Below are 21395 nucleotides of genomic sequence, written 5' to 3'. Positions count from 1 at the left end.
TATCATAAATGTAATAAAAGATGGAGAAAGCTGTAGGTAGATGTAGTGTGGCAAACATTTAAACTGATATTTCTTTTGAAGTTTACACTTACATCTTCACTTAGTTTATCTTTCTGCTTAAGCAGCTCATTTATTTTCTGCTGGGATTGCTTCAGATCACAGTCCAACATAGAACACCGCTTTTCAACCTCCAGTAAACAGTTTTCTACTTTTTGCTTTGTAGTTCTTTCTTCTAAAAGTTTCTTTTCCATTTCTGTGAAAAGAAATAAACCAGCTATTTTGCGATTTGGAAATTCATATTTGCATATAGTAAACAATTCTAAACAAACAATTCTCTGATTTAAATTCTACACATTTTTGTAGAATTTGAGACCTAAGCTAAGACCTAGGCACACAACCAAGGATGGAATATTTTTGAGAGGATAATGATAAAACTTAAGAAAGGATCTGCATATTAATAGTCTACTGAATCTAAAGAAAGAGTTCGGTGAACTGTCCCTTTTGGTCAAAAATCTTGAAATGAACAATTATTTTAGTATTTTATGTAGGTCTCCCAACCTCCCAATACATAATATGCTTTTCTTTTTCCCCTCTGAATCTAAAACATTTTGTTCACCATTTCACCTATTCTCAATATTGCTTTAAAATATGATTGACTGTTTAATATATAGGATATACATATATGTAATGAGTAGGCTTTGATTAAGCAAGCCCGTAATCTTCTTGTGCAAAAAAGATTATAGACACACACACACACTGTTTGATCAAGAGATTTCATGTTATCTTTGCTAAATAATTTAAGATTTTCATAAAAAGTATTATACAATTTATGAAATATTAGCAGCAGAATTAACCATTCAAGAGTCAGTTCTACTGCCCAGTTTGTTTCTAGAAATGAAGCTCCAGCCAGGTAAGTCATGTTTTGCCTAGATCTCCCCATTCCAATTCCCAATGTAGATATAGACATATGTCTGAAACTAAGAAAACATAGCCTAAAACACTTTTAAGAGGGCTTGGAAAAACCTCTGAAAAAAGTGCTCCACAAAGAGCAAGAGTGTGAACAAAGGAGCTCTGTTTGAAGGCCTTCTAAATTATGTTGATAGTGTCAAGCTATAAAATGTGCTTAGAATAGGAATCCCAGAGCTTTTCACTGTCCTCATGCCAATCCTATATAGAAGTTGGGAAGCCACAGTATAGAGAGAAAATAGGAAAACAGACTAGCTCCAGGATGGAAAATGAATGAGACAAAACTGTATAGTCTACTTTATTTATTCAACCAATGCGCTGAATAAATATGAAAGGAAGCTGGTTTGGAAATAGCGAAGACCTGTTTTAAAACCAGAAAAAGAAGCATCAATAACATCAAAGAACATAGTATAAAATGGGACTAAAATTAAACATTAAAAAGACCAAGCTAATCATAGTAGGTAAAAGAACCAGCATTAGAATTGACAGCGAAGATACTGAAATGCTGGATAGCTTGTCTTTTTGGACCGATGATAACCGATCCATCAGTCAAGAAATATGCCACAGATTAGCACTTGACAAAGCATCCATGAGGACTCTGGCAAAGATATTCAAATGCTCTGATGTGTATAAATCAGAGCATTTGCACTATTATAATCTATAAAGATTATAATAGTGCAAACAATGGTATTCCTTGTGACACTCGTGACACATGAAATTTGGACTTTGAAGTAGAATGGGAAAAATATAGATGTTTTTGAACTCTGGTGTTGAAAAAGACTCCACAGAATACCTCAGACGGACAAGAAGATAAACCAAGGGATTGCTGAACAAGTCAACCCAGAGTTCTCATTTAAGGCAGAAATGACCAGATTCAAAATTATCCTCCTTATCCTCCATCAGGTGAAGATTTAGGAAGCAGGTGGCAGGAAAGAGAGGAAGAGGATGGACAGCAACTAACAGCTAGATGGACTCAATTGCAGTGGCATAGGTAGGCTATTAGAAGACTTAAAGAACTAAATTAGATTATCATGGAGAAAAATTATGTGCCTGACAATAATCAACTCGGACTTGATCAAACAAACAAAAAAAAGCAAAAAAAAATTCAGACAATAATAAAATATGTTGATTTATACATGTAGGTCTTTCTTAATCTTCCTTCTGTTCCTGAACTGACTGTATAACTTTAATCAAAGAATCATTTCTCTGTGGAGTCATACTGAAGCTAAACTGTCTCATTCATGTTTTTCAATAGGAGGCTGAATATAAATATGCTAAATGAAATTATGAACATGTGAGATTAAATGCATACCTTTCATAGCTTCAGACTTAGCTTCCTCAATTGATTTATATATTTTGTTTTTGTCTGCTAGTCGAGCTTTTGTTGCTTTATGTTCAACCTCTTCTTGCTCCAAGTTTTGTTGCATGACTTTAAGCTTGTAAGTCATATCTATTTCCATATTGCTCTTCTCCTGTTAGGCATAAATCAAAATATCTCATAATTAATATGAAACCCATGTAAAATGCTTGATTGGTACTATTGGTTCCAGAAAAAAATGTAGGCTTGACCTACGGTAGGTAGTTAATCTGCTACTTCAATTATTAATGCAAGCAAGCTGATATTAAAACTAAGATGAAAAGCCTAATGTGTGTGTTGTGTGTGTGTGTGTGTGTATACACACACACACACACACTCACACAAATGTTTCACCCTCACAATAATTGTTAAAAGTATTCTGAAGATTTTATTTAAACCTCAGCATAAAACTTGGATATTTCAAATTATAGCAAATAAGGACATGTTGATGTGAGAGTAAAATGTTGACAGGGAAGTTAACCACATGGCTAAACACAACATGACTGTTTACAACTATATATATGCTATTCTGCCTCTGAAGTTACTGTGGTTTTCTTTTAATTATTACAGCAAAATAGAGATTCTACAGATAGATTGCAGCTAAGAGTTCATATTGGCATGTGTGTTGTGCTAATTGGAAACTGCAAATATGTGTGCATACTTTCATATGTTTTACCAGCACACAATGTTATTGCTATTGAGGTTTCATAAATGCTGAAACTACCACAATCTAGGCTTTTTTGATCTGTGTAGTCTTGGGACACAAATCCATTGTGTGCATGGACTTATGCTTCAAGCCTGTTGCTGTTCTTGAACTTCATTTAAAAATGCCAAGACAGAAAACTGTTGCTTTGACATTTTTGGCAAATTCTGCTCCCTTCTGCATTGCTTGTGTTGCATTTCATTTTGGCTTTTACTTTATTCCAAGTTCAAAGCAAAGATGTTATAAACCCTATATTCATTGAAAACCACCACACATTTCATTCTGTGTGGTTAGGACTCAAAATCTGGGCATTCATGTAACATCTGTCAGTAACTCTTTACAGAAGCTGCATCTTTTCCAGACTGGTATAGCTTGACTGGAGGAGCTACTAACTCCAAATCATGTTTTCCCCTTCAAATCTGGAGTGCTTCAGAATTCTATTTGTAATGCTATCTATCTATCTATCTATCTATCTATCTATCTATCTATCTATCTATCTATCTATCTATCTATCTATCTATCTATCTATCTATCCATCCTGTCTGTCTATCCTGTCTGTCCGTCTGTCCGTCCGTCCGTCCGTCCGTCCATCCCTCCATCCATCCATCCATCCATCTATCTATCTATCTATTTATATATCTATCTATTAATTAGATTTGTATGCTGCTCCTCTCCGAAGACTCGGGGCGGCTATGAATGGGACCTTCTTTTATTAGCTCTAATGAACAATATAGTACTTTTATTTTAAAGTTTACCTTTTCCAGATCCGTCAATTTATCCTGTAATTGTCTTTTCTCTGCCTCCATTTTAGCTAATGTATTCTTCCCATTTTTTACTTCTTCTTCCAAATTAAGTACTCGACCTAGTAATATTTAAAAGATTTCAAGAAGGAAAAGAGCATTATCTACGTATCAATTAAAATGTAACTCTTTAAACACTTTGATTACAAAATCAAACCATTGATGATATATTCTGAAAGCAGAAGGAAAGTGAAAATAATTAACTGCTTCCTGTGAATGTTGACATGTTGATAAATTACATATTTGATACATTTAAAATCCCAATTAAAATGGAAATTGCCCCCATGATGTGAAAATCACTTGGTAAGAGACTGGTTTTCATACCCTGTAGATCATGGATCATTTCAGAGCCATGATTCCGATCTCGTCTTTCAGATTCTAGAGCTGACTGCAGATTCAGAAATTCCTTTTCCAGTCGGAGCTTCGTATTCTCTAAGGCACAGTTTTTATCCTGCAAATCTCTGTTGTTAGCTTCTAGCTGTTGAATTTGCTTTGTACTTTCTGTTTGGTTCTTTCTCAGCCTGGCTGCTGTGTCAGATTCCGTGCGCAGCAAGGCATTGGCTTCATCCAGCTATTAAGACACAAAAATACATCACAGCATTACATATAAACACACACGCTGCCATCCATTTACTGTAGCAAAGCATAATTTGTTACAGTAAATGGATTGCATAGTTATTCAGAAATTGAAAGGTTTAAGTTCCATTAGTTGTCTAACTTAAAACAGAACGGTAACTTGCCTGTCTTTGTAGCTGAGTAATTTTTTCATTTGATATTTGGGAGTTTTGATTCCTCTTTTTCATATCCTCGAGTTGATCCTTTAAACTGTTCACTGAAAGAAAAACAAAGCACTAATTCCACCATACGGGATTCATAACCCTATGTCACAAGTTATTCCAAGCAGCAAAGGCAGAATGTGATTCATCAATGCTCTTCCTCCTGATGCTACAAATAGTGTAGTTTTTTCTTTATTATTTCTGGTGAACATACCATCGTTTTCTAGATTGCGTTTTCTATCTGCTTCGTGTTCTGCCTTCCGCTGGTATTCTGCATTCTTATGCTGAAGAAGAGCTTTTTCCCTTTCTAGCTGTCTGAAAGAAGATTCGAGATGTTTCCTTGAAGATGTCTAGGAGAAATCATGGAGGAAGAGAAACATATGATGGGGACATTTTTCTAAAATTACAGTAAGGAATCCAACAAATTTTCTTAATGCAAAAACCAAAAATGTTTCTCATTTGACTGTAGCAAATATACAATATAATGCTCAGCAGATGGGATTGTGCCAAATTGTTTCCAAACAGTGGAGCAGTCACACAGTTCCATGTGTTAGAGCACTAGGGTTTGAAAGCATAAAAGTAAGCAAAAAGGATTTCCCTCTACACAAGAAATAGAGGAGGTCCTCGCTTAATAGCAGAATCCGGAATCAGAATTTCTGTCGCTCAGTGAATGGTGCAACTTCATTGCTTTTGGTTGCTGTCATTAAGTGAATCCTGCAATGTTGTTAAGCACATCCCATAGCCACCATTTGCAACCTCCAGCTGGTTTCTCCACTGACTTGTTGAAAGCCAGCAATGAAAATCGTAAATGGGGATCTCGTGAATGGGAGTGTTGGACCATTTATTTATTTATCAGATTTGTATGCCGCCCCTCTCCGTAGACTCGGGGCGGCTAACAGCAATAATAATACAATGTAAACAAATCTAATATTTAAGTTAATTTAAAAAACCCCAATTTAAGAAACCAATTATACATACTGACATACCATGCATAAATTTTATAAGCCTAGGGGGAAGGGAAAGTCTCAATTCCCCCATACCTGGCGACAGAGGTGGGTTTTAAGGAGCTTACGAAAGGCAAGGAGAGTGGGGAAAACTCTGATATCTGGGGGGAGTTGGTTCCAAAGGGTCAGGGCCACCACAGAGAAGGCTCTTCCCCTGGGTCCCGCCAAACGACATTGTAAGTACAAGGAATGGTTATAAGTCCCACTTGTCCAGTGCTGTCATAAATTTGAATAGTTGCTCAACGATGATTGCGAAGTTATGGTCAGTTCTCTTAACAATTCCTTCTGTTAACATAATGCTTCATAGAATTCATTCTGAACGATCAGCCTCATTCTTAGAGGATGCAGAGGACTGATTTCTAAAAAATCAGGAACTTTCTCACATTTGTCTGGTTTGCACAGTATATGAAAATATAATCCACAATATATAGACTACGAATGCCAGACTCAGGAAACATACCGAGCCAAAACCAAACAATCCACAACATAACAGAGCATGCTGTATGGACTTTGTATTGCATTTTAACAAAATTGCAAATGAAGGAAATTTACTTGCACAAGCTGTCTCTAGCACTAGTTAACAAAAATCCTATTGTAGCTAGGTTCATCAACACAATGACTGGTGGTGCTCAAGGCATAAAAGACAGAGAATAACCAATATAGTATACAGTGTTCCCTTGATTTTTGCGGGGGATGTGTTCCGAGATAGTCCGCGAAAGTTGAATTTCCACGAAGTAGAGATGCGGAAGTAAATACACTATTTTTGGCTATGAACAGCATCACAAGCCTTCCCTTAACACTTAAACCCCTAAATTGCAATTTCCCATTCCCTTAGCAACCTTTTAGATTATTACTCACCATGTTTCTTTATTAAAGTTTATTAAAAAAAATATTTATTAAAGGTGGACGAAAGTTTGGTGATGATATATGACGTCATCGGGCAGGAAAAACCGTGGTATGGGGGGGAAAACGCAAAGTATTTTTTAATTAATATTTTTGAAAAACCGTGGTATAGACTTTTCACGAAGTTCGAACCCGCGAAAATCGAGGGAACACTGTACTTGATTTGCAGGATTGACTATATCACTAATACCTAAAGAGCTATGTAGGAGGATAAAAAAAATACCTCCTTTAAACTGACCTTGCCTACTGAAAGCTTTATAGGCAGGTCCATGAAACAAGAATGACAAGAATGTACAAAAGACCTGCGTCTGCTGCCTTAATTTGCTATGTTTTTCGACTTTCTTGTGTAGCCATGGAGAAGCCCATTCAAGCACTAGCCAGGGCCAATCCTGCATAGCTTCTGAGCCCAGATAAAGCCAGCTAAGTATTGCCATGCAGCTGAAAGATTGAACTGCCTCATGGTACCATTGCAAAGAGCACCTTTGCCTGGTTCTCATTAGTAAGCAAGTGTCCAAAAGCTTAATATAACATAAAAATAGCATTTATTTGGCATTCTACCAAAAGAAACAGCATATAAGTAAAATATATCTTTTGCGCCTTTAAAAAGAATAACTTTAGTTTTTTTAATAGCTGAGGGACTGAGGAACATCTATTGTATGCCTTTTCACTAATGCAGTGCCACCAGCTCAAATGTAAAAGTACACATTTGCCAAAGTAGAAATGTAAATAAAATACATAATCAAGGCTGAATTCGATCTGCCCAAATTCCAGAGGAGATTGCCCTTCCTTCTGAGATACATTTCCTGTGGCATCAGGTGGCTCAGTGCCTCACCTGATTGTTATTTATGCTTTTAAACATTTTTATTTATTTATTTTTGAAAGAAAAGTTTAAAATAATTTGGTGCACATCCCCAATATTCAGAAGACAAGTATTATGTCTGCACTCTACTAAAGGCAATTATTATTATTATTATTATTATTATTATTATTATTATTATTATTATTTATTTATTTATTTATTTATTGGATTTGTATGCTGCCCCTCTCCGCAGACTCGGGGTGGCTAACAACAATGATAAAAAACAGCATGTAACAATCCAATTAATAAAACAACTAAAAACCCTTATTATAAAACCAAACATACACACAAACATACCATGCATAACTTGTAATGGCCTAGGGAGAAGGAATATCTTAACTCCCCCATGCCTGGCGATAAAGATGGGTCTTGAGTAATTTACGAAAGACAAGAGGGTGGGGGCCGTTCTAATCTCTGGGGGGAGTTGATTCCAGAGGGCCAGGGCCGCCACAGAGAAGGCTCTTCCCCTGGGGCCCGCCAAATGACATTGTTTGGTCGACAGGACCCAGAGAAGGCCAACTCTGTGGGACCTTATCGGCCACTGGGATTCGTGCGGTAGAAGGCGGTTCCGGATGTATTCTGGCCCAATGCCATATATATATATACTGTGATTTAGTCAATAAATTGTGTGACTTTGCGGTTTTCCAAGTAAGAATTTATACCCAAGATGCATTAAAGTGTCACAAAAGAATTGGGGAGGGGAATTATACCCGAAGAATTGAACTGATTTTTCCCCACAAAACAGGTCCTGCATTAATTCTCAGAAAGTAAACATATCTCTCAAAATTTTCATGTATGTAAGTTCAAATTCTGGCTATATGCAAAATAATTTATTTTATTTTCATAATCTTCCATAACAGTAAATCATTTTTTATTTTTTTAATTTATAACACTATTATGCATATCTAGACCACAAATTTATTAACTTTTTTTCAGAATACACTCACAGTGTCTCAAGTTAAAATAAAATTCAAAAATTCAAAACTAGGTATTTAATATACACTTAAAATATAAAGCAAATTATTCATTTACCTCCTCATCCAATTCCTTCATTATTTTCTCTAGACGATTATTAATAGCTCTGTGGAATAATTAATATAAATGTGAGAGAGGCACAGAATTATAGGTGGAAAAAGGATTTTATTTAGTATAAAATCTTCTCCTCAGCAAAAATGTAACCATTTGTAAGTGTTCAACTAAATTTATTTGGTCGGATTCGAAATACGATTCTTACACAATTCTTTAGCAAGGTTTATTGAGAGGGATAGAATGAAATCAGATTTCTAACAATTCTTATCTAAAATGTGAATTATGGTATTTTATAGTTACAACCAATATATACCCATATTGTATAATTCTAACTGAGGATTCTAGCTAATTCTAACAGCCTTTCCATAAAACCAGCAATGAAATGTGTCTCTTCAACAACAAATGGCTAGTTTCCAAGTGGCCCTTTAAATAATGATCTCTTGAATCTCTATCAGTCCAGGAACCAAATCACATATGCAGGCAGTAAATTACAGATGGATTTAAACTTTCCAAATTCACATCAAAATTCACATTAGCTAAATTGTCTAAAAATTGGATAAAATCCTATAAGATTTGTACAGCAAGCAAAAATCTAAAAGAACAAGCAAATATAGCAATGTGATCTACAAAACTAAATTTTATTTTGGATGCTTTTCTGTTTTCTATTTACTAATATTTGTTCATGTAATGACAATGTATATGCTACATATAAAACAGCAAAAGGAAGAATTTGGAAGAAGAGAAGACATCCATTTCACACTTCGGTCCTGTTTGTTAATTTTGGAGATTTGAATTAGATATAGAAAGGATCTGCTAATTGAACAAATCCCTATTCGGCCTTATTTAATACAGGATTATGTCCAATTTTTAGACATTTTCTTCACTAGCAAAAGCAATAGCAGTTAGACTTATATACTGCTTCACAGTCAGCCTATTGTCCCCAATAATGTGGATCCTCATTTTACCAACCTCAAATGGATGGAAGGCTGAGTGAATCTTAAGCTAGTGAGACTCAAACTTCCAATTTGCAGGCAGCCGGCAGGCAGCAGAAGTAGCCTGCAGTACTGCATTCTAATCAATGCACCACCTAACGTCCTGTGTCAACACAGCCAAAATCTTCAAGCCCCAAAATCTTCTTTGATCACCTCAATATGTTTTCATGTCATTTTGTGTACATGCAAAAATAAGCTTTACAGAGTTGAACATCTTCCCAAAAAATCCTTGGCAATGCTGCCCCCCCCCCCCAAACCCTGGAAAATAAAGCCCAAGATCCAAACAATATCCTTACCCAACGTAACCCCTCAACTTCTTCCCTTCCATTTTATATGCTGTCCCCCCAGCAAGCAGGACATTGTCCAGCTTTGTCCTGTGTGAAACCTTCTACCCTCCAACTCCAAAAAAAATCACCACATACCAATACACAGTAGCGCTTAAAACTTGAGAACACTTTTGGATTTTTAGCATTTCTGCATAAATGTGACCTAAAGAGTGATATGTTATCCGCAAAAGTCCTAAAACTAGATAAGAAGAACTCAAATTAAACAAATGAATCCAAAACATTATACTTGTTCATTTATTTAGTGAGAAAAATGATGCAAAACAACATATGAGCCGGGGTGGCGCAGCAGGTAGAGTGCTGTACTGCAGGCCACTAAAGCTGACTTGTAGATCTGAAGGTCAGCGGTTCAAATCTCATCACCGGCTCAAGGTTGACTCAGCCTTCCATCCTTCCGAGGTGGGTAAAATGAGGACCCGGATTGTGGGGGCAATAGCCTAGCTCTGTTAAAAAAGTGCTATTGCTAACATGTTGTAAGCCGCCCTGAGTCTAAGGAGAAGGGTGGCATAAAAATCAATCAATCAAACAAACAAACAAACAAACAAATAAATATGCGTGAGAAAAGTATGTGAATCTCTCGGATTAACAGTTCATTTGAGGGAGAAATTTAAGAACCAGATGTTTCAATCAATTGGATCAGAGGTCTTTCAGACTGGTTTGCCTGAACCGGTAGCAACTCACTGGTGACATCACAATGGTGTCACAGAACTGGTTTGGTCGGTGCCAATCCATGGGCGCCACCATCTTTTTCCCCCCAGGATTTTTAAACAATTTTTGGGGGGCAAGGGATTTTTTTTCCAGGGTTCTTTTTCTCCTGCGCATGCGCAGAAGCTGAGTTTTCAGCACTCTGCGTGCTGTTGCCATCTTGTTTTCAGGGGGGTGGGCTTACCCAAAGAACAGAATTCTAGGCATTCACTGTCTTTGAATCTTTACAAAGTCTGATCTTTACAACTCAGGGATGTAAAAAGATTTCATGACTAGAACAAAAGAGATTTTTGAGGGCTTCTGAAAAGCAGTTTTGATATTCACCAGTCCAGAAACAGTTACAAAATTATTTGTAAAGATTTAGGACTCCACCACTCCACTGTTAGGTAAACCATATACGAATAGAGGCAATTAAACACCATTATTACCTTCGGAGGTAGTGGTCAGCCAGCCAATTTCACACCAAGATCAAGGCAAGGAACACTCTAGATCAGTGATGGCGAACCTATGGCACGGGTGCCACAGGTGGCACATGGAGCCATATCTGCTGGCACACAAGCCGCTCAGCTCCAATGTGCATGTGCATGCTGGCCAGTTGAATTTTTGCTCACACGGAGGCTATGGGAGGGCATTTTTGGCTTACAGAGGTCCTCCAGGGGAATGGGGGAGGGCATTTTTGCTCTCTCCAGGCTCCATGGAAGCTTCTAGAGCCTGGGGAGAAAAAAGACGGGCCTACAGGGCCCATCAAAAGTTGGGAAATGGGACATTTCTGGCCTCCGGGGGAGGGGAAACCCAGGCATTCAATTATGGGTGTGGGCCCTGGTGCATGCGTGATAGTGCGCGCACACATACTTTTGGCACCCATCAGAAAAAAAGATTCCCCATCACTGTTCTAGATGGCTTCAGAGTAACATCTAAGAAAGTAAAGACCTCTTTTGCATGGCAAATGTCAATATTTGTAAGATCATCTCCAGAATACTAAATAACAAGGCTTTTAGAGTTAGGGGAAAATTATAACTTTTTTTTTTTTTTTGCTTGAATGAAAACATGTTTAGCAAAAAAGCAAACCCTGCATTCTAGCACAAAAACTTTGTCCCATCTGTGAAGCCCAGTAGTATTGTGGCTTGGGTAAGCTTTGCAGCCTTCTAGACAAGGCCAACTTGCTATTATTGATAGGATAATGAATTTTGACTTATACCAGTAAATTCTACAGGAAAATGTCAGGATAGCTATCTATAAGCTGAAAGCTAAACCAGAAGAAAATTAGTGCTTTGGAAAGGCCAAATCAAAACTCTCCTCTTAATCCTTTAGACATGTTGTGGAAGAACCTGAAAACCCTTCATATAATTAAGTTCACCTCCCTGAATTGAAGCTATTCTGTAAAGAAGGAATGGGTTAAACTTTCTCCAAGCCAATGCACATGAATGATCACCAGCTATCAGAAGCATTTCGTTGTAGTTATTTCTGCCCAAGCGAGGCACACCAGTTACAGAAAGCAAAGTACGTAATTTTTGCCACACACACGTTTCTTTGGTTCAACTTCTTGGTTGTGTTAATGAATTGTCATTTTTTCAATTTTATATTCTAAAATTCTATTTTAATTCTAATTCTTTGTCACCCTAGAGTCCCTTGTTAAGATGTACAACCACATAAATTGAATAGGTAAACAAAAAATATTTATGCAGAGATATTAAAAATTCAAAAGGGTTCACAAACTTTTAAACACCACTATATATAAAGTGCTTTTTGATATTACAGCTTTTAACATAGGAAAGATCATTCATTTATATTATATGTATTTTTAAGAAGTGGGTTTGGTCTATGTCAATATATATTTTAACAAAGTACAATTATAATTTTAAGAATTTCTAATTTTTTATAAAAAAAATTGAAGTTATACCTGTATTTTTGCTCGAGGTCATCTTTGGTTTGTATTTCATTACGGAGCTGATCTTCTAATTTGTTTATTTTTTCCTGAAATTGTATAAGCTGACAGAAAAAAATCCCCTGATTTTTAGGCATTTATAAGTGACAGAATTTAGAAAGTTAGCACATAAAAATATCCCTATTTATATAGCTTACATCAGAAGTTCCTAAACTGAGATGGCATGAAGAATTTGGGAGTGGTGTTGGTAGTGAGTATGTGAAATTTTTACAAAAGTATAATTGTAGAAAACAATGCAGTAATTTTCAAATGAAGGTCTAATAATCCAGGGCAAGTTGATGAGGTGATGGAAATGTTGAAGGTCGGAGGGTGAGTAATATAAACATAAATGCTGGACAAGATGATGGAAAGATGGCATTAGAGATCAATAATTACATTTACTTAGGCAAAATGAAGGACAGATCTAACATTATTCATCTAGAGGCAAGATGTCTCCAAAACATAAAAAGGGCTTGTGTTAAAAATATGGGAATTCTTGATTTATACTGATAATGTCTTTGCTAGTTATTTGCCAAGGTGAAAGTATTTTTTTTAATGATAATATACAAAACATTACTGAAGTTGCTGAAATACATGATAATATAAATTAACACTTCAGACAAAATCTTGCTATCATTGTCCTTAAATTACACTGTATCTTAAATTTATTTTTAACTTTTACAGCAGCAAAGTTTACAATAATAAATGTGAAGCTTTTCCTAAGTTATTCTGCATTTCCTAAATTAAAATCAACCCAAATTTGCAAAAAAAAACCCACAAATCCGATTTATGAAATGTCCATTTACAAGGTTTTTTTTAAAAAAATTCTTAAATGAGATCTCTGATATTTCATGGAAAGAGAGAAAGAGAATATTGTATGTGTGAGTATCGTGTAGCAATACATATTGATAAAAAATCTTCAGAATAATGGGCTTACCTCTTCACCATCCTGTAAAAAATAAAAATCAGATACATGCTTAAAAACAGGATACTTTCCATTTTTTCCCAATAATCTATATTGCTTGATTTAAATTATCCTTAAAAATCTACTTATCTAAAGCTTAAATCATATAATGACCAGAACACTTTTTTTATTAAATAGGCGTTGATTGCTTACCTGAACGCCTCTTCTCGTATGGTGAGCGGGTACAGCAGTCACATGGGTTGCTCATGTCCAATCCGGTGGAACTGAGCCTAGTATTAAAAAAGCTTGCCGGATCCGCCCCTTCCCCAGAATTCGCGAATCCATAGACTAGGCTCAGTTGTGAAGCTCTGTAGTGTTCAACTCTCATTGTTAGAGGAAGAAAGATATAGAAAGGTAAAGAAGACACATACAAGGGCGGGAAGTGACTGCTGTACCCGCTCACCGTACGAGAAGAGGCGTTCAGGTAAGCAATCAACGCCTATTCTCCGTACTGAAGGAGCGGGTCCAGCAGTCACATGGGACATACCCAATAGATGGTCCCTAGGGTGGGATTAGCTTGCTATCGTGTGAGATAACGGATTGGAGTACCCTTCTGCCGAAGGCAGCGTCCGCTGAAGCATAAGAATCAATCTTGTAGTGCCTGATGAAGGAATTTGGCGAGGCCCAAGTGGCTGCTTTGCAGACCTCCTCCAACGGGGCTTGAGTCGCCCAAGCGGCCGAGGTGGCTGCGCTCCTGGTGGAATGCGCTGTGATGTTCCTTGGAACTGAGAGGGAGGCCGACTCATAGGCCTTAGATATAGTCCCTCTGATCCAACGGCCTATTACTGTTGAAGACACTTTGGCCCCCATGACTCTGGGATGATAGGCTACAAAAAGTGCTTCTGACCTCCGAAAGGGTCCTGTGCGTTGGATATAGATTCTCAGCGCTCTGGTGAGATCCAGGGTGTGCCATCTAATTGCCAAGGGATGGTCTCGTTGGAGGCAGAAGGAAGGTAGGACAATATCCTGAGATCTGTGGAACATGGAACTGACCTTGGGTAAGAAGGTGGGGTCCAGTCGCAAGACTACCTTGTCCTGATGGAATTGGCAAAGGTCCTGCCTGATTGAGAGGGCAGCCAGCTCCGAAATGCGTCGAGCAGAGGTAATAGCCACCAGGAATGCTACCTTAAAGGATAGGTACCTGAGGGACGCCGATTTTAGGGGTTCGTATGGTGCCTGCGTGAGGGAATGGAGAACCCGTGGCAAATCCCATGATGGGTACCTGTGGACCTTGGAAGGTCTGAGGTTGGCTATGCCCTTGAGGAATTCCTGAACTTCAGGGAAGGATCGGAGAGGCTGTCTGCGGGGACCTCCTAGGACAGATGAAATGGCTGCCAGATGACGCCGGAGGGTGCTGGTGGAAAGTCCTTTATGGAAGCCTTGCATAAGGAAGGAAATTATTCTGTGTATGGGGATGCACAGAAGGGATAGACCTTCCTGTAGACACCACTGGTGAAACTTGGACCACGTGTGGTCGTAGATTCGATTGGTCGAACCCCTTCTGGCCTTTAAAATGACCTCCACTGAATCGGGGTCATGACCACGCAGCTCTAAATCTCTCCTGATAACAGCCAGGCGGTGAGGTGGAACCACTCCGGGTCTGGATGGAAGGAGGCCCCCTGCCGCAGCATATCCCCCGAAACGGGGAGTCGCCAAGGGTCCTGGACGGACAGCTGTTGGAGATCCGCGAACCAGGGCCGGCGGGGCCAGTGAGGGGCGATTAGGATTACTCGGGCCCTCTCGGTGAGGACCTTGTGAATCACGTCCGGGAGGATTGGAATTGGAGGAAATGCGTAGAGTAGGCCTGGAGGCCATGGACTCCGGAGGGCATTGATTGCTTCCGCTCCCGGGGATGGAAATCTGGAATAGAAGCGAGGGAGTTGGGCGTTCGCATTGGTCGCGAAGAGATCCAGAATTGGTAGGCCGAATCTGAGGGTGATTTGATGGAACAGGTCTTGATGGAGGTTCCACTCTCCTGGGTCTATCGTTGCCCGGGATAGCCAATCCGCCTGGACGTTGAGACTCCCCGAGATGTGATCGGCTAGGAGCGACTGGAGATGTTTATCCGCCCAAAGGCCCAGCTTGAGGGCCTCCCTCATGAGAGCCTTGGATCTCGTGCCCCCCTGTCTGCAAATGTGGCTTTTCGTGGCAATGTTGTCGGTGAGAATGAGAACGTGCCGGTTGGGAATGCGAGGAGAGAAATGCTTCAGAGCCAGGGAAACGGCTCTTAACTCTAGCCAATTGATTGGCCTGGAAGCTTCCTCCGGGGACCACGTGCCCTGGGCTATCATCCCCTGGGCGTGGGCGCCCCATCCCGATAGACTGGCATCTGTGGTGATGACAAATTGATCCGGGCACCTGAACGGGGATCCTCTGTCCATGGCCGGAGACTTCCACCACTTGAAGGATCTGCGAACACTCAGTGGGATGACAATGCGTCGATTTGAGTTGCTGTGCCCTGATCTCTGAAAAGGTAACAGGAGCCACTGGAGTTCCCTAGCATGAAGGCGAGCCCAGGGAATGATGCCTATGCATGACACCATCTTCCCCAAAAGGGAAGATAGAGTGACTATGGAAACTGAAGAATTAGATAAAATGTTAGAAATTAACTCCACTATACTGAGTTTTCTCTCGGGAGAGAGAAAAACCTGGGAGGATTCTGAATCAATAATGGATCCCAGGTGAGAAATGGATGTGGAGGGTTGGAGGTGGCTCTTATCAAAGTTGATGGAAAATCCATGGTCCTGAAGGACTGACATGGTGACAGAAAGGTCTGTTTTCACTTTCTCTAGGGAGTTCCCATGAATTAAAATATCATCAAGATAACATAAAATGTGGATGGGAAACGCCCTGATATAGGCCGCCAGGGAGCCCAAGAGCTTTGTAAAGACCCGAGGGGCCGAGGAAAGGCCAAATGGCATCGCCCTATACTGGAAATGCCTGCCTTGAAAGGAAAAACGTAAAAATTTTCTGTGGCATTTGGCTATAGGAATGTGAAGGTAGGCCTCAGTGAGGTCTAAGGAGACCATGAAATCTCCCGAGTGAATGGCGGCCAAAATAGAAGACAAGGAGTGCATCTTAAACTTCCTATATTTGATGAATAAATTTAGTTTCTTTAAATCCAAAATAGCTCTCCAACCTCCGGAGGACTTTGGAACCATAAATAGGATGGAGTAAAACCCTAGGCCCTTCTGACCGGAAGGGACCGGTTGAATGGCTCTGATGGACAAAAGATGAGAAATGGCCTCCTCCATACGGTTACAATCTGAGGATGACCTGGGAGAAGGGCAGGAAATAAAACGTTTAGGGGGAGGAGAAATAAATTCTAAAAGAAGGCCTGTTTGAACAGTGTCAATGACCCAAGGGTCCTTGGAGGTGAGACGCCAACTAGAGGCGAAATGAGCTAGGCGACCCCCTATGGGAATAGAGGTAAGATTACCATCTAGGTTTTTTTGAAGCCCTGTTAGAGGAAGCTCCCCTTTGGAAGCGAAACCCTCTACCCCTGGAGTTCCTACCTTGGGAACGAAAGCGGGGGGAATACTGACCTGGAGATCTCTGGTAGGAAGCCGCTTGATCTTGTTGGCGCCCTGGGCGACGAAAGGACTGCGTTTTGGTAGCCTTTTTTGTGGTTGGACCCAAAACTTTCTTCTTGTCCGTGGTTTCCGTGAGGAGTGGATCCAGAAGATCACCGAAGAGAAGGTCGCGCTTTAAGGGACCCTGGGATAACTGCCACTTTTGGCGAACTCCCGCTTGCCAAGGGCGAATCCATAGGAGTCTTCTTGCCGTAGTAGAAGCTGCAATAGACTTAGCAGAAAATCTAGTAGATTGCAAGGTGGCATCAGCCACGTACTGGGCAGCTGCAAAAACCTTGTTGAAGTCTTGTTGACCTCTCAAGTCATCGGGAGGAATATGCTGTTGAAGTTGGCGAAGCCACAGCAGCATGGCTCTGGAGAAAAAGGAAGCCGCTGCAGAGCTTTTAGTGGCCCAGGAATCAGCGGTGAATCCTCTTTTGAGCATTTGCTCAATGCGCTTGTCCTCTGGGCGGAGGACTTCCTCCGCCTCGCCTGGCACAGCCGCTGCCGAGTGAAGAATCTTGACAGGTTCATCCGGTTTAGGAAAGGATAGAAGCTCTTCATAGGAAGAGGAAAGTTTGTACAACTTTCTGTCCTTGGTGGAGGGATTAAGGCCAGAGGCTGGAAATTCCCACTGTTTGAGTAAAGCATCTTTAAACAACTTAGGCATAGGAATTACCTCGTTATCCTCCTGTTCCTCTGTGAAGTAAGGTAAATTCTCCTCCGGGGGATCAGTGGAAGTGGAGGCTTGTTTCTCCTGGGCCGCTAATCCCGTAGAAATTCTAGCTTTGAGGAGGAGAGATTTGAATAATTGAGAAGGAAAAATAGTAATAGGAGGAGGAACCTTTATTTGGGATTCCTCATCATCTGATAGGCCTTGAAAGGCATCCTCATCATCCTCTATATCCTCATATTCATCCTGGGAGGAATCTGAATCATCCTGAATAGGAGCTCTGACCGCTGGGGGAGAACCCAAGGGGCGGGAGGAGCGAGAAGGAGGAAGAGGTAAGGGAAGCTCATTGATGGTGGAGAGTTTGGCATCAATGGCTTTGGACAACACAGCAAAAATAGACTGGAACTCAGGAGGTAAACTGGAAATGTCAGCAGAAATGGCAGAAGAATCCCTAAAGGCCTGGGAGGATCCTGGCTGGGGGGAATCTTCAATAATATCTGGTTCCTCTGGACCTATGCCCCATAGGTTAGGTTGGGGTCTGTCTAGGTTTGGCTCATCCAGAGATAACACAGGGACCCCAGAAGGAGGCAGACTAGAAGCCTCTGGGGGGTCTTGACTACTGATTACTTGGGCCTGCACTTTCAAACGTTTTGCTGATTTATCATTGATTTTTTGTAGGGCTAGGTCCCTTCTCTTCTCGGCCCTGGTGACCTTGGTCGAGGGGCGGGCCCCTGGAGAAGAGGAGGAAGAGGCCTGGGGGATACTAGTAATCTCATCGCCTGTAGGCCTGGCCTCTCTGGGACCTTTAGTTGTGCCTCTCTTGGGAAAAGTAGCCATAGTCTGACAATTAACAGAAGACAAGGCTGAGCCAATAACTGAATAATAAGGAGAAGAATTTCAAGGACTTCCCAAGAGGAATGGATCCTGCTTCGAGGCCTCGAAGCTGCTGAAACTTGAGGACAATCTGGGCAAACCCAGAGTTCGTGCCCCCAAACCCAGCGGGGCCAGCCTCCCTAAACTTTATAATTAAGTAAACCAAGGCACTCTGGTTGGAGGCTTAGCCGGTGGAGAATTTAGCCTGGGACCCCCAAGGCCCGCTCCGGGATCCACGCGGTGGACTGAGGCCTACACGGCTGGCAGGGGGCCAACACGAGAGGCCTAGATTTAAAAAGGGCGCGAAGGCCTTCGCGCCGAAAAAGATCGCTGCGTAAAATTTCTTAAAGGGGAAGCGATCGACTAAGTCCAGGAGACTAGAAGGCGTCTCACTCCGCAGGAGGTATTTCTTAAGCCCTTAAATATTTTTGTATACAATAAATAATCAATAATTCAATAGGTAAATACTTGCACCAGGACCTCCAGGCCAAGGGATTAGAAGAATCCACAAGCGGCCGCAGGAATCGTAACCGGCAAAACCGCCGGGGGAAAACGAAACCGCAACTTCTCCCAAGGAAAAAAGCCTAGCCGCTTTTTTTCTTTTTTTCTTTTAAACGGCTGGCGCAATTAGTGCAAGTAAATAATTAAAGACAATAAATCTTACTACTTTTTGAAGGAAAAGATCGAAGGGAAGGTGTTAGAATGTTGAACGAGCTATCACAATACAACCGCAGGATATGCGAACTGAGCGAATTCTGGGGAAGGGGCGGATCCGGCAAGCTTTTTTAATACTAGGCTCAGTTCCACCGGATTGGACATGAGCAACCCATGTGACTGCTGGACCCGCTCCTTCAGTACGGAGAAGTGGGTAATTCACAAGCAGTTCTAGATTTGTGCAATTAATTAACTAATGATGCACACATTTTCCATAGATATGAAATAAATGTTTAGCACATTAAAATATGAGTACTTACCTCATTTTTCCTAAGTTCATTTTTCTTTGTCCCATTGTTCTTACAGGGTTCAACTTTCTTACCGAGCTCAGGAAAGTCACTTAGCAACCTGTTCAAAACAGAAGTTTTCAAAAACTCTGGCGACTGTGCCAATCAACTCATTTTAATCAATTCTCTCTAGTCCTAATCCCAGTAGACTGTGTTCAGAATGAAGGCATTTATTTAGCATTAGCTCTATTAAAAGACAGTGGAGCTTTTTGGTTAATGTGGGAGGAGCCCAAGAGCTTTTAAAACCCATTTTAAATAGAAAGCTTCAAGAAAAAGTCTATGCAAGCAGACATACTAGTATACTAAATGTAGGTCAGCCTAACTGACTATAAGAGCAATGACTTTATTTTGTGCGTATTATATTCTTCCCCGTCCTTTTCCCAAAAATGTAGTAATAAACATTTTGGCAATTACAAAAACATAATACAGTGGCATACATTTATAATAATAATAATTTATTAGATTTGTATGCTGCCCCTCTCCCCTCTACATACATACATACTTACATACATACATACATACATACATACATACATACATACATACATACATACATACGTAACACACACATACACAAGTAAAATCACTGCTGAAAAGCCAGGTTAATTGGTATGTATATTTTTACACATATGCTACATACAGGTTCTCTCTAAAGTAAGTAAATCCAATGAAAGGCAGTTGGTTTCCAACAAATGCTTTCGGGACTGGAAAGGTTTCAACATCTCCTTTGTCATCTTCAATATCATCAAAATTGCTACTATCTATATCACTACTCAGCTCGGGTACAACTGGTGCAGCAGCTAAAAAATAAAGTAGATATCTGTATTAGAACAAAATGTAATGTTCTTATATTAAAACAGCACTTTTCTTTTGCCATTAAGGTTTAATTTTGTATCACATGTCAGCACCAGGATCTCAATTGCTACTCTATAAGGAACCTCATCTAAATGGAAATTGTCTCCTATTCTCTCAAAGCCTCCATAATGTTTAATCCATTGTAGAAGGCCAGAATGCCTCTCATTGTATTCGGTAGTTTCAAAACAAGAGAATTATTTTAATTGAATGTGTAATTAACACTATTTTGCTTCAGAACAATCAAACAGCAAGGTTGCTTATTCAAACTGGGACAAAATTTAAAATTATTTCATAACCCCTATTAAACAAGTCAATGTTATATATTAAGAATAAATGTTTAACTATGTGAAGCTGATATGATAGATGTGTAATTCCAAAAAGAATTGTATCTAAAATAAAATATGTATGAAACTTAAGTTCCATTTAGGATCCCATAATCTGTCCCTTTCAAAAAGCTTTTAAATTGAAAGCTGGCTGCTTTATCACAAAAGTGTATTTCCAAAACATAAGTGGACTTTCTTTATTTTTATCCCAAATGTGCTTTTTGAATTGCTTTTTGTCCCAAAGACAAAAACGTTCTTTTCAAGTTACCTTTTGGAAAAGCACCTTTAGCTCAACCATGACATGGATAATTGAGTATCTCCATAGACATTCATTGCTTTAAGAATGAGACACATCACAATAGACTATGAAATGAAAAACTTCATAAAGAACCAAATATGTGTACTGTAAATTCTCTTTCTCCCTGAACCACATGGATATTAAGATGGTTTACAGATTTTTTGAAATCTCCTAGTTTTTTATTTATGAGTTAGTACATTCCAGGTTCTCCACCTTTAAGCACTTTATAATAACACACCCCTATCACTACAGAGAACTACAGTAATCTCTTCCCCCATCCAATTCTTCAGTAAGTGCAGAAGATGTTTATGGATCTTTTTCTACCTTGTTAAGGCAAGGCTGCTGAACGTAATGGAAAAGCCTGCCCTTTGAAGTGCATAAGACTGTTAGAAATGAGATGTGCACTAAATGAAATATTTACTGCAAGAAATATGCAAAAAACCAATGAAACATTGAAGTTGATTTTAGGAGCAT

General features: G+C 39.7%; 1 protein-coding gene across 2 annotated transcripts in view; it reads right to left on the bottom strand.

Moving 5' to 3' along the window:
• The window catches only part of ROCK2 (Rho associated coiled-coil containing protein kinase 2), a 152077-nt gene that overhangs the window by 28785 nt on the left and 101897 nt on the right, over window positions 1-21395 (bottom strand). For both annotated transcript variants that reach the window (XM_070732867.1, XM_070732866.1), the window contains exons 9-18: window positions 20086-20245; window positions 19419-19506; window positions 12339-12427; window positions 8401-8449; window positions 4817-4952; window positions 4567-4658; window positions 4151-4397; window positions 3782-3888; window positions 2279-2438; window positions 93-253 (exon numbers count right to left, since the gene is read on the bottom strand). In XM_070732867.1, the coding sequence (XP_070588968.1) occupies window positions 93-253; window positions 2279-2438; window positions 3782-3888; window positions 4151-4397; window positions 4567-4658; window positions 4817-4952; window positions 8401-8449; window positions 12339-12427; window positions 19419-19506; window positions 20086-20245 (1289 nt within the window). The remainder of the gene's footprint in view (window positions 1-92; window positions 254-2278; window positions 2439-3781; window positions 3889-4150; window positions 4398-4566; window positions 4659-4816; window positions 4953-8400; window positions 8450-12338; window positions 12428-19418; window positions 19507-20085; window positions 20246-21395) is intronic.

This window comes from Erythrolamprus reginae, chromosome 1, assembly GCF_031021105.1.
Source record: "Erythrolamprus reginae isolate rEryReg1 chromosome 1, rEryReg1.hap1, whole genome shotgun sequence".
NCBI lineage: Eukaryota > Metazoa > Chordata > Lepidosauria > Squamata > Dipsadidae > Erythrolamprus > Erythrolamprus reginae.
The sequence above is the reverse complement of the archived record's forward strand: the minus strand, read 5'-3'. Positions and strand labels throughout refer to the sequence as shown.